The sequence below is a fragment of the Ochlerotatus camptorhynchus genome, unplaced genomic scaffold, assembly GCF_037179485.1.
Source record: "Ochlerotatus camptorhynchus isolate MF236.1 unplaced genomic scaffold, CSIRO-AGI_Acam_v1.1 ptg001335l, whole genome shotgun sequence".
NCBI classification, from domain to species: Eukaryota; Metazoa; Arthropoda; class Insecta; order Diptera; family Culicidae; genus Ochlerotatus; species Ochlerotatus camptorhynchus.
Window position 1 is genome coordinate 5,453 of NW_027041644.1, and position 14,329 is coordinate 19,781.

At 38.2% G+C, this 14,329-nt stretch overlaps 1 protein-coding gene across 1 annotated transcript; it reads right to left on the minus strand.

Annotated features, from left to right (window-relative positions):
* Positions 1-604: 604 nt before the first annotated feature.
* Positions 605-14,319, minus strand: LOC135716699 (uncharacterized). Its single transcript, XM_065239005.1, has 4 exons — positions 14,013-14,319; positions 1,577-2,181; positions 1,232-1,506; positions 605-1,094 (listed from the first exon to the last, which is right to left on the minus strand). Exons 1-4 carry the CDS (start codon positions 14,284-14,286, stop codon positions 884-886), a joined length of 1,365 nt encoding a protein of 454 aa, XP_065095077.1. The 5' UTR covers positions 14,287-14,319; the 3' UTR covers positions 605-883.
* Between the last annotated feature and the right edge of the window lie 10 nt (positions 14,320-14,329).

A 14,329-nucleotide genomic window follows, 5' to 3' on the forward strand; every position in this document is an offset into this window, starting at 1 on the left:
TCTTTTAACAGTTTCGACATTTTGAGCTAGTCTTACATTTTTAGAATATTTGCACTAGAGAAAAGTAACTTTTTAGACTAGTTCTAGTTCTAGACTAATAGTTCAAGTAGGCTTCAAGCATTATGCCAGCAGCAGATTTTTTGTAAAATATGTTTAATAAGTTCATTTTTAACTGGGTGGCCACATTGACCCATTGGCCATATTGCCTCACTTTCCCCAACTCATGAAAACACATACACCCTTTTAAAAAATGACCCTTGAGCCAAAATGGCCGAACAATCTGTGTAAAATTCATGTTTCCTCCTGTCGAAAACATTGACAAAGTTTCATTTAAATCGGAAATGCTCGTGTCAAATTTCAGCTTTATCAGGACCTTCTCTTGGAACTGCTCTAATATCCTAGAATTAAATCCCGATCAAGAATATCGGGCTGCGTTGATGTTGACGTCTGTGTTAATTAATACGACCCTAGACAAACATTTGGTGGATCCTCCAAGGTCAGACCTTTCGATAATAATACGGCTAAAAAAAAAACTACGATAAAAAGAATAGATCAATTTTAGTATTAACTTTTATTGTTGTATCTTGGAATTATAGTTATTATGTCACTTAACCGCAAAAAGCCAAAAATACGTCACCTAACTTTGTTCATCTGCGAAAACATCCTCTATTTATTTGCACTTTAAAAAAAATGCAATTAAAACAGTATTATTAATAAAGTACAAAAAAATATCTAATACGAAGATAATGTTATTAAATGGGATGAGAAGCAACGTTAGGAAACGCTCAAAGTTATTACTGTTAACAATATACAAAAATACATTAGAACTAGATACTAAATATGTTGTTGAATACAAAAAAAAACATGTGAGATAATCTTATTTCTATTTTTCTTCTCCTTCATCGTCCTCTGACGATCCGTCTGTGTCGTCAAATTCTTCTGTATTGTTATCATAGTTAGTGATGGTGAAAACAACTGATAAGCATCCAAACTTTAAAACAGCTCCTTGGTAAAGAATGGCTGTGCCCTCCCATCCTGAAATTTTCGGATTTGGATTGGTGCAATCGCACCCAGTCTGCGATATATCTGCCATGCTGCAGAAGAAATATTATTATTATTATTATTTAGCTTCATTTAGGAGGCTTTCAGCCTTAGGCTGGTTCGCCTCCATGCAGAAGAAATATACCATCAAGCAAAAACTATGGTAATGCCGCAATTTGAATTTGATTACCTTGTGGATGAGAGAAAATCGTAATTTCTTCGTTTGCACTGCCGCGACATGTCAATCAGATTTATAATATCCTGGCGGATTTTTTGTTTGTCCATCCTTTTGTCCTTGTTGATATCGTCATGTTCATCTTTCTTCGATTTTTTCGAAGAATGATGGCCACTATCAGGTTCAGGCTTTACATCAAGCGAGTGGTCAGTAAAGTCACACGTGAACAGTTGACCGTTTACTACGGTTCCAAATTCTGAATAGTTTAATAACTCGAACATTTTTGTTACCTTTGAAAGACGAAAAGAAAATATAGTGTGCCGATGTTGTTTGTTACGTAGATATGTGAAAACTACAAACCTCGTCATAGAATATAGTAGCGTGTTTATCTGAAACAAATCGGCAGGAACCAAACTTCGAAAGTTGTAGATCGTTGCCTGGTCCGCTTCCAATCGACAGGGAGCGATATCGCATGAAGACGGAACGTGACAGATCCAGCGTTTCAAACCAGCTGCAGCCAGGTAAATTGACATCCACTGGAGTTACTACAGCGCGGACACGAATATCGATGTTATTAACGTGTTTTTCCAGATTTTGAGCCATCAGGAATATTTTCTGTTCGTTTGTTTCCGGTTCCTTCTGCGATTTCTTCTCTTCCTTTGGCTCTACCTTGGTCGGGGAAACAACTCCAGCAGCATTGACGGTCTCTGCTGCGTTGTAGTCTCTTCTTGGACTCGTAAATTCTCTTGCTATACGCTCAATATCATCTTTTGTCAACAACTGACTAGGCAGAGGAGTTGACTTTGCCGGTTTCTCTGATTTCATTAATTCGCGGATAGTCCTTGCCGAAAATTCGGATGATGGTTTTTGTAACACTTCGCTGCTTTGAGCCAGTATTTGTTGCAACCGTTGGTAAGCAAGTATTTTGATCAAAGAATCATCCAAACATAGTAGCTCCTCGTTAACTAGAAATTAGAAAGTACAATTATAGTCAATAGATACCAGAGGCGCGATGAGTGGGTGATACAAGTGGGACATGTCCTACGCACAAATATACCTGGATGGGACAGTCAAAGCTTTGTCCCACCCACGATTTAATAGAGAACATAGTTAAAAAACTGAATGAATCCTCCAATGATAAAATCTGAACCACTTTACTTATAGAAAGTCCGACTAAAGTGTTCATTCGATGAGAAAAGATAGATGAAATCTCGTATGATTTGAGGTAACGCTGATGGATTTTGACCCTGCTAGAAACTGGGGCCGGGGATTCCCGGATCATAGCCGGGTGTGGCCATTATAGTCCTGTACTCTGAATATTACTACCATTGGACTGGTTTTTGAATTCTCATGTCATTTGATGTGTCACATGATGGGTTTTAACTTTTTTAAACTTTTATTCATTTCAGCCCGCTTTTAGTTTCAAGGCATTTACAAACCAGAACATGTTGGGGCCTCCCTTAGCTCAATCGGTAAAGGCGCAGCTACATAGCAAGATTATGCTGGAGGTGGCTGGGTTCGATTTCCGGTCCGGTCTATGAAAATGAAACCATAGAACCTTGTCCCACCCACATCATTGAAGGTGGACGCACCTCTGCTATAGTCTAATGTTTGAACATCATTACACTTCCATTGTGCGAGCTATCTTTTATTCTAATGAGCAACCCAAGCTGCTACCTGTGTAAAGCAAAAGTATGTTCCCGGCAACTTACCGCAAAAGCAATAAAAGAAAGTACGGGAACTAGAGATGCACCGAATATCAGTCAAATTTTTATTTGGCCGAATATTCAGCTTGCCCAATAAAGAACACTGTTATTCCGCCGAATATGTCGGATAGCGCCGATAACAATGATTATGGTAAGAAAAATCATAAAAACTTACAATTGTAACTGCAATTGCTCATTGAATCTCGATTTTACAAGATATTTTCAAAACGTTCGACAAATTCTTTTCCCTATTGAGAACGTTAAAACTAGTGTTTGCAGTTGTAACCCGTTCCTTTGCAGAAGGTTTTTAGTTATTTTTTTATGTAAAACTGTGTTTTGAGAAAAGCGCTAGAAAAATCACAAAGAGAAAACTATCACCGAAATTAAAATATTTGAGGTAAATATAAACGTAAACTCAGGTTGATTTCAAATGTATTTTATGTTAAAAGACATGTGACATCAATGTTTAAAATTAAATTTTAAATTTTTGCAGCTACGTAATAGCGAAGACAACATACCAACCAGACTGGAAACTCTTCCAATTTCCCTTACGTCCGATATGAGACAGACAGAATCGCGTCATCTGTCGCTCAAAGGTAAATGCTCCGAACGAATTGGATAGCAAAGGTTCCATCCTCAGAATAAAGGTTTGTGTATTTGCTCATTTTTCTATGCGTTGCTTCCACCTTCGCTCGAGCGCGACGCTTCTGTGTCTGTCGCTTCTGTGTCTGTCGCTTGAATTCAGACAAAGTTGCCAGTCTTCTTGATATGTTGTCTGGTAATAGCCTATATGGCGAAAGGTATCAGCAGCTGAATACACACACTTTTTTTTTACCGAGCTCGGCTGTGCAAATCTCGGTAAAAATAAGGTTCACTGATGTCGTTTTCGTTTTTACTACACTACACCGGTGTAGTGTACACGGTAAGAAAAAAGTACCCAAAATTGAGTTCCTTTCACTCATCACGTGGCTTCCGTGGGGCTAGGTAAAATTAAGTTAAAGAAGAAAACTCAATTTTGAGTAATCCTGGCGTTGACCAAGTTGACAAAAAAATAATAAAGCGGGGCAGACTGGAACCGAACCATGGACGTTGAGATTACGGGGCCCGTGTGTTGACCACTCGTCTATCAACGCTTGTGAAGATTAAATGGTTAAAGGCGCATAAAAGCAACCTCAATCAAAATAAACTTATATTTGAGTTAATTTATTATTACTCAATAGTTGAGTAAATTTTAACCAACGCCGCTTTTCTGATTCACTCAACGGCGGACCTCAAATGATAGAACCCAACGTTGAGTTTTTTTTAACTTAATTTTGAGTATTTTTTCTTACCGTGTAAGCAGCAATAAGTGCGAGTCATTGACAGTTCATCATCATTTGTTTGTAAACAAAGGTGCAACCGATAGCTACACCCTAAATTTTTTCGGTGTTCGGCAGTGTAGCACCGGTGTAGCTACACCGCAAAAACGAAAACGACATGAGATCTCAGCAAAAGTGACATTTGATTGCTGAGTCTCGGATAATGCTTATCTGAATCTCAGCAAACAAATGAAATGTTTACTGAGATCTCAGTAAATTTTTTTTGCCGAGATTTGCACAGCCGAGCTCGGTAGAAAAAACTTAGTGTGCAGAATTATCATTTTCATATATTTTTTTTATTTTTTTTTTCCTGGACGAAATATTTTAAAATGTTTAAAATGTCAAAAGACAGGTTACTTTCAGTCAGTTTGTAGGTTGAGTTCAAAACCGATGACCAGCCAGGTATGAAAAAATGTGGTAACTGCTTGAGAAGTATAATAAATACAATGAATTTGTCTAGGTTGCTTTTGGAAAGCCAAAATCACCTTTCGTTAATTTCCAAGATTCTTCGTACTCCAGTAAACGACATCGAAATGTTTTCAATGTCGAAGAACATGAACAGGAGCCAACAGAACATGAATATCTGCTTGTTTACAATGTGGGTGAAGGAGACGATGAGCTGATTACATGCCGCGTTGGTGATGTAGATGCGGTCATGTTAATTGATTCTGGCTCCAAACACAATTTGATAGACGACACCACTTGGGAACTGATGAAACTAAGAGACGTAAAAGTGACTAATCAAAGATCTGATAGTAATAAATAGTTTCTGGCCTATGGAAAAATTAATTAAAGCTTGTGACGGCTTTTGATGCAGCCTTGGAAGTTGTTGATGGTGGGCAAATATTGAAAACTGAGACATCTTTTTACATAATTGAGAAGGGACACAGCCCCTTTTGGGAAAAATTACTGCGCAACAACTAGGGGTATTGGGAATCGGCTTACCTAGTGCGCAACATGACTCGATTGGTCGTGTAGACACATCAAAGAAACCGTTTCCTAAGATGAAAGGAATCAAACTGAGCCTTCCTGTGGATAGAAGTGTTCCACCAATCATACAACCGTTGCGGCGATGTCCTATTCCACTACTCCAAAAGCTTAAGTCAAAATTGGATGAACTCCTGGATCTTGGTATAATAGAGAAAGTGATACGCCCTACGTCTTGGGTATCCCCTCTTGTACCGATTCTCAAGGAAAACGGGGAGCTTCCACTTTGTGTAGATATGCGCAGAACTAACCTTGCTATTCAAAGATTGAATCACCCACTTCCAATCATCGATGACTTCTTTCCAAGATTCCGAAACGCGAAATTCTTCACAACTCTGGACATTAAACAGGCATTCCATCAAGTGCAGGGCTGGTAGTGGGTATGCGATGTAATAGTAGTGACTTTAGTGACTAAAATCACGAAAGTAGTGACCAAATAGTGATCTTTAAACCATTAAAAAGGTGACCAGTAGTGACATTTATTGATCGTAAAGATATGGATCAGTTCCGGTATTTTTCATACTTTTTAACAATAAAACAAATTTGAGTTTGATTTAAGGATCACATAAATTTGTTATGAAAAAAAATAAGTATGAATTGAATAAGCAAGAGCACAGTCCAATTCTAACCTTCATTTCCTCACTCTGCAGATCACGAATTTGTTATTAGATTGCGAAATTGAGGCACAGAGAAAAATGTTCAAAGTACCGATTTTAGAATTTTTTTTACAATTTTAGGACATCAATTTTTGAAGATCTAGGATCATACATATCCTTCCGATGCATTTAGCAACATGAAGAACAGCAGTCTAGAATTAAATGTATATAGATCTAAGTTAGCCATGAGTATATTAATAAAAGATCCTTCTCTTCTTTGTAGTCGCTATAACGAACTGGGTATTTTTCATTCCTCCCAAGAATAGAATCTTCTGTAACACCTCACATAACACATAGAAAAAGAATCATAACTCTGTGATCTAGACAACTTTTCTAGATCACAGTTTAAGAAAAAATCTCATTATTATGGCACGAGGAAAATTTTCCCAGATAGAATGATCACGGACATAAAACAAAATTGAATGCGTCTAGGACTTAAAATCTCGATCGTGAAAAATTAGAGATTTAGGAATACATTTTAGGATTATTTTTTTAGTATGGAAAAATACAATACAATTTAATGGACTTAAAAAGGAACTCAAGAATCTGTGACATGATTTTTTTCTCGATGTTTGGACAAATACTAAAGCTACCGGGTGTCAAAGATTTTGAACAAATGTCGAGAGCTTGAAAATTTTCCTAGACCATGTTTTGACATCATACATTGAACCAACGGTAAAGGTAATTCAGGTAACCTCTTCAAAATAGGAATTCAATAAGGTTCACGTGCCGCACATAAAATGCAATGACATGGTAATAAATTCCACTGGATTCACTGGACCAGTCCACATGTCATGCTGGTAAAGGTTAAGTGAAATTCAAGTAAGTTTTTCGTGATTTCATTTCATGGTATGAACAATTTCTTGTCGTATTCGTAATGGAAAAATGGCGATAAAAGAAAGTGTCCTTTCGTCGTTGTTGGACGAGTTGGAATTACCAGGCTTCTTCATGTTTTCAAGCGTAAGTTTTATAATTTTTATAAATTAACACTCATTTATAAATTAAAAATGAAATTGTAGAATTCAGGAACTGATTGTTCGAGGTGCTAACAATCAACAATTGACGAACGAAATCATCAGTGCCAATTATTAAATAATGTAATGTGTTAACTAGTGTTTTTTTCCTAGAATGCAATCATTTTATTACTCAATTAAATCGAAATATAGGGTTAACTACCCCATTTCCGACCTACTAAGCACAACCCGCACTTAGTCTTTCTTAATCTAGAGCAGTTTAGCACCAAACGGAATGTTAGTATTACTGATGGCTTCCAAATTTATTTACCTTTCCGTACGTACCGTAAGATTTGATAAAAAGAAACCAACCGTTGAGATATTGTCAAAAGTCTAACACTGCTTCTTGACGCCAAACTCGGCCTTCGGATTCTAAACTCGGCCTAACGCATTGAAACGCAATTGAAACGCTAATAAATTCACTTCGGCCTATCGGATGAAGATAAAAATTGATTCGGTCGGAGCGCTTGTTTTGTTTTTGGGAATAATGGTTGCAAACCTTCATATCACGCGTGCTCATTGACTTCGTTCGGTAGCTTATTAACTGAAGTATCGTACCAAACGCATAATAGACTTGTTAACACTGAAATCATGGATTTATTTGAAGTTTTCTGATCGATAGGCCCAAAATGGGCGATTAGGCCGAAGTAGTTCTCTACCCTATATATACACTGAAGTCTTTTTTTTACACGGTTTTTTTTTACGTTGGTTTTTTTACACGGTTTTCCACGATTTTTCACGGTACGTTTTTAACGATTTCTCGACAACGATACAACCTATCGACTTGCTTCCAATCACAATATCCGTTTCAAGCTATAGGTAATCGAATGGCATACTTAAAAAAAAAATCACAATTTTTGATGTAAATACAGAAATTTTTAAAATATGTCTATATGGACCATATCATGCTTTAATTACAAATGGCATCAAAATCCGATTTTTTAAAAACATTTAAGCATGCGAAAAATCAAAATCTCGTAGGTTTTTTTTTACACGGTACGTATCCCCCGTGTAAAAAAAGACCTGATTGTATCTATAGTCTATCACCAATTCACTTTACCACTTTATCATTACTACAAAATCCAGTCGCATTTACTTGCTAATTTCCGTAGCTTTTAAGTGATGCCAATTTGAAGATCATCGGAAAGTCCGATAAAATTTGCGAGAAAATCAATTTATTTCTATGTGAATCACTCTAATGTAATCTTTCCCCCAAAACACGTATTATTCACCTGAAAAGTGTCATGGAAAATATCTGCGTACCTTTTCAGGTGAATTTTGTGTTGCAGTGTAGGCTTGGACAACTTTCAAGATCTCAATGTAAAACAGCCAGAATATTGGGTCTAGAGTTTTTTTAGAAATCTCTGAAAATTTACGATAGGTCTATGACAATTTCAAGATAGAAAAAAACAAAATATTAGATTCCGTCAACAGTTAACGTTTCCATATGTTCGCAACTCTTCTTATCAGACTTTACTCTGAGTTGTTAAATTCAAATTTTTACTCTCAACATTGGTCGTAAAAAAGTGACTTTAGTGACTTTTTGATGAAAAAAGTGACTTTTTAGTGACTGACTTGAAAATAGTGACCAAGTCACTAAAAAGTGACCTGCTACCAGCCCTGCAAGTGGAGTTGGAAGAAGACTGTCGTGATTTAACGACATTTATTACGAACTGGGGCTTATTTCGATACAAAAGACTTCTTTCGGAGTCAATTGCGCGCCCGAACTGTTCCAAAATCTAATGGAGAGTATTTTGGCAGGCTGTAAAAATACAGTCTGATTCATTGATGATATCGTCCTTTTTGGCTCTACGGAAGAAGAACAAACACTGGGCGTTTTGAAGCAGTACGAAATCCTGCTTAACGAACACAGGTGTAATTTCAAACAACGTGAAATCCTTTTTCTGGGACACAAGCTCTCTTCGAAAGGAATTTCACCGGCAGACGAGAAAGTCAGATCGATTTTGCAATTCAGAGCGCCCCGGACGAAAGAAGAACTCCGCAGCTTTCTAGGACTGGTGACCTACGTGTCGCGGTTCACTCCTAATTTGTCCACATTGAATTTCCCTTTACGAAGTCTCATAAAACAAGATACACCATTCGAATGGAAACCAGAACATCAGAAGTCATTTGATAAATTGAAAGAGGTGATTGGCTCGGTGGAAAATTTAGGTTACTATGATCCAAAGGATAGAACTTTGGTTGTCACGGACGCTTCGGGTGTCGGATTAGGGGCAGTCTTAATCCAGTTCAAAGGAGACAAACCCCGAATAATCGGTTATGCTTCAAAAAGCTTGTCAGAAACGGGAAAGTCGTACCCACCAATCGAAAAAGAGGCTCTCGGGATAGTATGCGGTTCAAGATATACTTGATGGGGATTACCTTCGAGCTTGAAACAGATCATCGACCGTTAGAGACCCTTTTTACAGTAACTTCCCGCCCAACAGCAATAATAGAGCGGTGGTTGCTTCGTATTCAAGCATTCAAATTCAAGGTAAGAAGGAACAGACTAATTTTAATGATAAACATTACCAGTTTTTACAAACATGCAAATTCTAACAGGTAGTATATCGGAAAGGCTCAGCAAATATTGCTGACGTGCTTTCAAGGCTCGCGGCTCACGTTACAGACAATCGATGGATTGATGAGTCTGAGGTTTTAATTAGGCGCGTCGTAGCTGTGTCGGTAGCTGAACTGAGTAGCGAAAGTTGTCGGGATGCATTTGATTCGGAAACAGAGACAGTGATTAGAGCTATTCAAGAGTGTGCAGCAATTGATATTTCGGAAGTTGTACAGGCCACCAATTTAGACCCTGAGTTGCAGAAGCTTAAAGATTGTATTCTGAATGAAAAATGGAATCGGGAAGATTTGAAACCTTACACCGTACTTAGAAATTAATATTCATATGTCAATGATCTTCTAATGCGAGGGACAAAATTTGTTATACCCTCTTCATTGCGGCAAAGAATGTGCAACCTTGCACATGAAGGACATCCTGGCCAGTTCATGATGAAACGACGGTTGCGGGGACGATGCTGGTGACCGGGTATCGATCAGGACGTGGTGAAGATCTGTGAATCATGTGAAGGCTGCAGACTGGTACAAGTCCCTGATCCCCCGGAACCGATGACACGACGTGCTCTTCTTGATAAACCATGGGTGGATGTGGCCATTGATTTTCTGGGTCCCATGCCAACAGGAGAGTATGTACTAGTTATCGTTGACTACTATAGTCGATACATGGAACTGGAGATTATGACTGAAATAACGGCTCAGCAAACTATCGGAAGGCTTAAACGAGTTTTTCGTATTTGGGGCCCTCCAAGAACCATTACTCTTGACAATGCGAAACAATTTGTGTCCACTGAGTTCGAGGAATTTTGTGGGAACAATGGAATCCACTTGAACCACTCATCACACTATTGGCCACAGGCCAATGGAGAAGTAGAGCGACAGAATAGGTCGTTGCTGAAGAGGATGAAGATTGCAAATGCCCTGTACGGAAACTGGAAGGCTGAATTGGACAATTATTTGCACGTGTACAACAACACGCCGCATACTATTACAGGGAAATCTCCAAGCGAACTTTTGCAAAACAAGAAGTTGCATACAAAATTGCCACAGATAGATGACCTGTAAACGATACCGCCAAGCTCGGATTTTAGAGATAAAGATCATGAAATGAAAACGCTCGGGAAAGAGCGGGAGGATAAAAGACGTAAGACAAAAGTAAGTGAAATATCTGTGGGTGACACTGTCCTGATGAAGAACCTATTGTCAACAAACAAACTCGCTACGAATTTCTTAAATGAGAAATGTACAGTCATTGACCGGCGAGGCTTTAATGTAACAGTTCGATCAAATGAATCCGGACGGATTTATGATAGAAATACATCACACCTTAAGCTACTGCCTGCTTCATCGAATGAAGAGACTGATAGCTGCAACGGACATCGAGACGACCTTCAAATCGAGCAGTCAGTAAAGGACACTAATTTGATCATACCTGTGGCCGATGATGTGGATCACAGCCAACCGGCTTCGTCATCAGGTTCGGGGGCGATTCGACGAACGGGCAGAGTTCACAAACCAGCAACGAGATACAGTCCGACAAGATAAGTATAAATTAGAGATAAATAGTTGTTAAAGATACATGATAATATTTATTATACAAAAAGGGTTAATAAATCTTTCTCCAGGAAAAGGGGGATGTGGTAGATGCTTCTATTAGAGATGAGTGAGTACGCTCTCGGAGAGGGATCGTGTGAGTTCGGTTGCTGCACCACTGTATGTGCTTCGTTATCTCTTGCTCAGTCTTTGAGTAGATGGCTTACAGTTCGGTTCGCGTGTTCTGATCACCACACCCATTTTTGGGTAACTTCCTTTTTGACTGGACTGAGTGAGTTTCGACTCGCTTTATACCCTGGACAGACTATGGCTATGGCAATGAGCACTCATACATAGGATTTCCAGTTAAAACTAGATGTATGAGTGCTCATTGCAAGATAGCTTATATTACATGATATAAGCCATAGTTTGTCCATGGTATTACTGTCTATAGACTTATAGAGATTAGACTTATAGAGAGGTGAAAATACTCGATGGTCGAAAACATTTATCCACACGTAAAATTCATCAGAAAATAGCAAATAGGCGAATTGACTCTCATGTTTAAAACCTCTATAACAAAAAAATAAGCAAATAGCATGTAAACAAACCTATTATTCGATAAGCTTTTCTTAAATGCGTCTCCAATACTGATACTTGTAGCACTGAAACTAACAAGTGCTTAAAACGGTGGTGTAACACATTGTTTTTGCTGGGAGTCAAATCTGAAGCAAAATGCACAATTCCTGCCTTTTAACGAATATGCGTTGTATCCGCAGAATCATATATATCATCTAATTTTTCGTTAATTATTCTATGTTACATTACTATACGATGCCGCGTATAGAAAGTAGGGTAAATGATGGCTTCGGCAGCCATCGACTGTTTTCGGCAACCACAATTTAAACGTTAATTTCGGTGTATTTTCTCACTAAAACACTTCGCTGAATGTATTTAAACGATTCCTTATTTTTTCAGCTTCAATCCTAATACATTTTTACGACTGAGCAAACCTGTTATGCCAGGTGTTTCTGCAAAAGAAACATAAGCACATCAAAATACGGCTGATTTCGAGTTGCCGATAATAGAACAGCTGGTTTACACGCAGTTTAAACGGAAAGGTTGCCGAAGTAAAAGAGGCTGCCGACAATAGTCACACTCACCTGAGAAGTTTGTAGCGCCTTAAAAACGTTTTCAAACTGTTTTGGACAGTTTTGTTGATTGGAATGGATAGAATAGCTAGCAGCAGATGAATGTTAACAAACAGACACATCATATGTGTGCGTGACACTGAGAAAATGCTAATAGAAGTGCGGAAGCTGCTTAGATTGACGAGAATACGTAAATTCCCCTATATGTATAGTATGAGTCAGGTAAATCAATGAAAGTTTTCTGCTTATAAAAAGGCTTATGAAAAGGAGTCCTTATTTGAATATTGTGTCAATTAACTATATGGGTCAGCTATGATATATATATATATATATGAATTTATTTGTTTGCAACAGGTGTAATGCAATGATATTTTGCTTTGTTCAACCAGCTACATTGGCTACATTGTTGATAAACAAAAATATAAATAAATCATTTACCATTTTGCCCCGTGACCCATTTAGCCCTAAATGACTCTATACCTAATCGCACAACAAATCATTTTGAGCTACTTATAGGAAATTTATCTCTCTTTCCAAATCTGCAATAATATTTGAGGGTAACTTTTAATTATTTTTTCAGTTGCGGTACAAAAACTTTAAAAAAAATCAGGTAAATACGTGCATATGTAGGGGAAGTGACGGCTTCGGCATGACATACTATTTTCGGCAACCCAAATTGAAACACTATTTTCACTGGATTTTCTTACGAAAACACTTCACTGAATGCATGCAAACGATTATTTATGCTTTCAGCTTCAATTTGACTATATTTTTACCACTGAGAAAAAGCAATCTAGCAAGGTTTTCTTGAAATGCAACACAGGCACTACAAATTGTAGCTGATTTCGAGTTGCCGATAATAGAACAGCAGATTTACATGCAGTTCAAATGGAACGGTTGCCGAAGAAAAACTGGTTGCCGACAATACTCGCTCTCACTAGAGAAGATTGGAGCTTTGTAAAAGCGTTTCAAAACAGTTTTTGACAATTCTTTCGACTGAAATTGTTAGAGCAGCTGGCAGCAAAAGATTGTAAACAAACCAATACTGCATATGTGTGCGTTCCTTAGAGAAAAAGGCTATAGAAAGAAGGTCGCTGCTTAGGTTGCCGAGAATACGTAAATTACCCTATATCCTAGTCAGGGAATCAAAACAGAGAGAGCAACCAACAATGAAGACATAATGCTTGCGACGGCTACCACGATAAAGTCTCTGTAAATAGCTTCACCATACCGATGGAAGAAAACGATAGGATTGCTTGCAAGCTTTGTAGCAACAATTGCGATTAACGACATAGCTTGATTGGAATGGTGAAATGACAGCCACATTTACTTACGTGTAACATTTCCAGCGTATGTTATGAAGAGGCTTACAAACAATTTGGCGTTTTGCTTCCACAGTTCCGATCAAGCTGTGTAGCAGGCGGAGTTTTTCATGAAAAAAACGCAAGAGGACATTGTCGTTTTGTTGCCGTTACTGACAAAGCGTAATCATTTTGCTCGTTGATCGTTTGTTATTTTGTCATTTTTAAATATTTTTGATTCCTGGTACACGCTGGTAGAATGTGTCATTTGATCTAGTGACCTCTTCGGCCCAATGGCGAACAGCCTGCTAGTATCCTTCATCTTAAAAACTTGTTTGCCCCACCCATTCTATTTTGAAACTTGACTACGGCCCTTGTTTTACAAAAAGATACAATGTGCGTGAGCCTTTCTCAGCAGGCAGTTTCGCTCTGATCCATTATGCAAAATTAGATCTTTGTTCATATTAATGAAATTCGCGAGTATTCATTCACGCTTGTCTCATGCGAATCTACTTACTCTTATGAAGCTGCAACGTTTCCTCATTCAATTCATCAGTGACCTCGACTTTTGGCTTCTTACAAGGTGATTCACTTTCTATTTTGTCGGCTTCTACTTTTTCAACAATGGACGAACCAGCTTCCCCCGCTTTGCCAGCCTTTGATGTTACATCTTTCTTCGTAGAGGACTTGTGTTTCTTTCCTCTCGAACTTGATTTGGCTTTTGTTGGTGCGCCCTCCTCAGCTGCCTGTTCACGTTCCTCTGGATCTGTGCCTCCAGGCACATTTATCATTTTTTCTATTTGTTCATCTGCAGTGCTGATCGCTTTCAGTTCA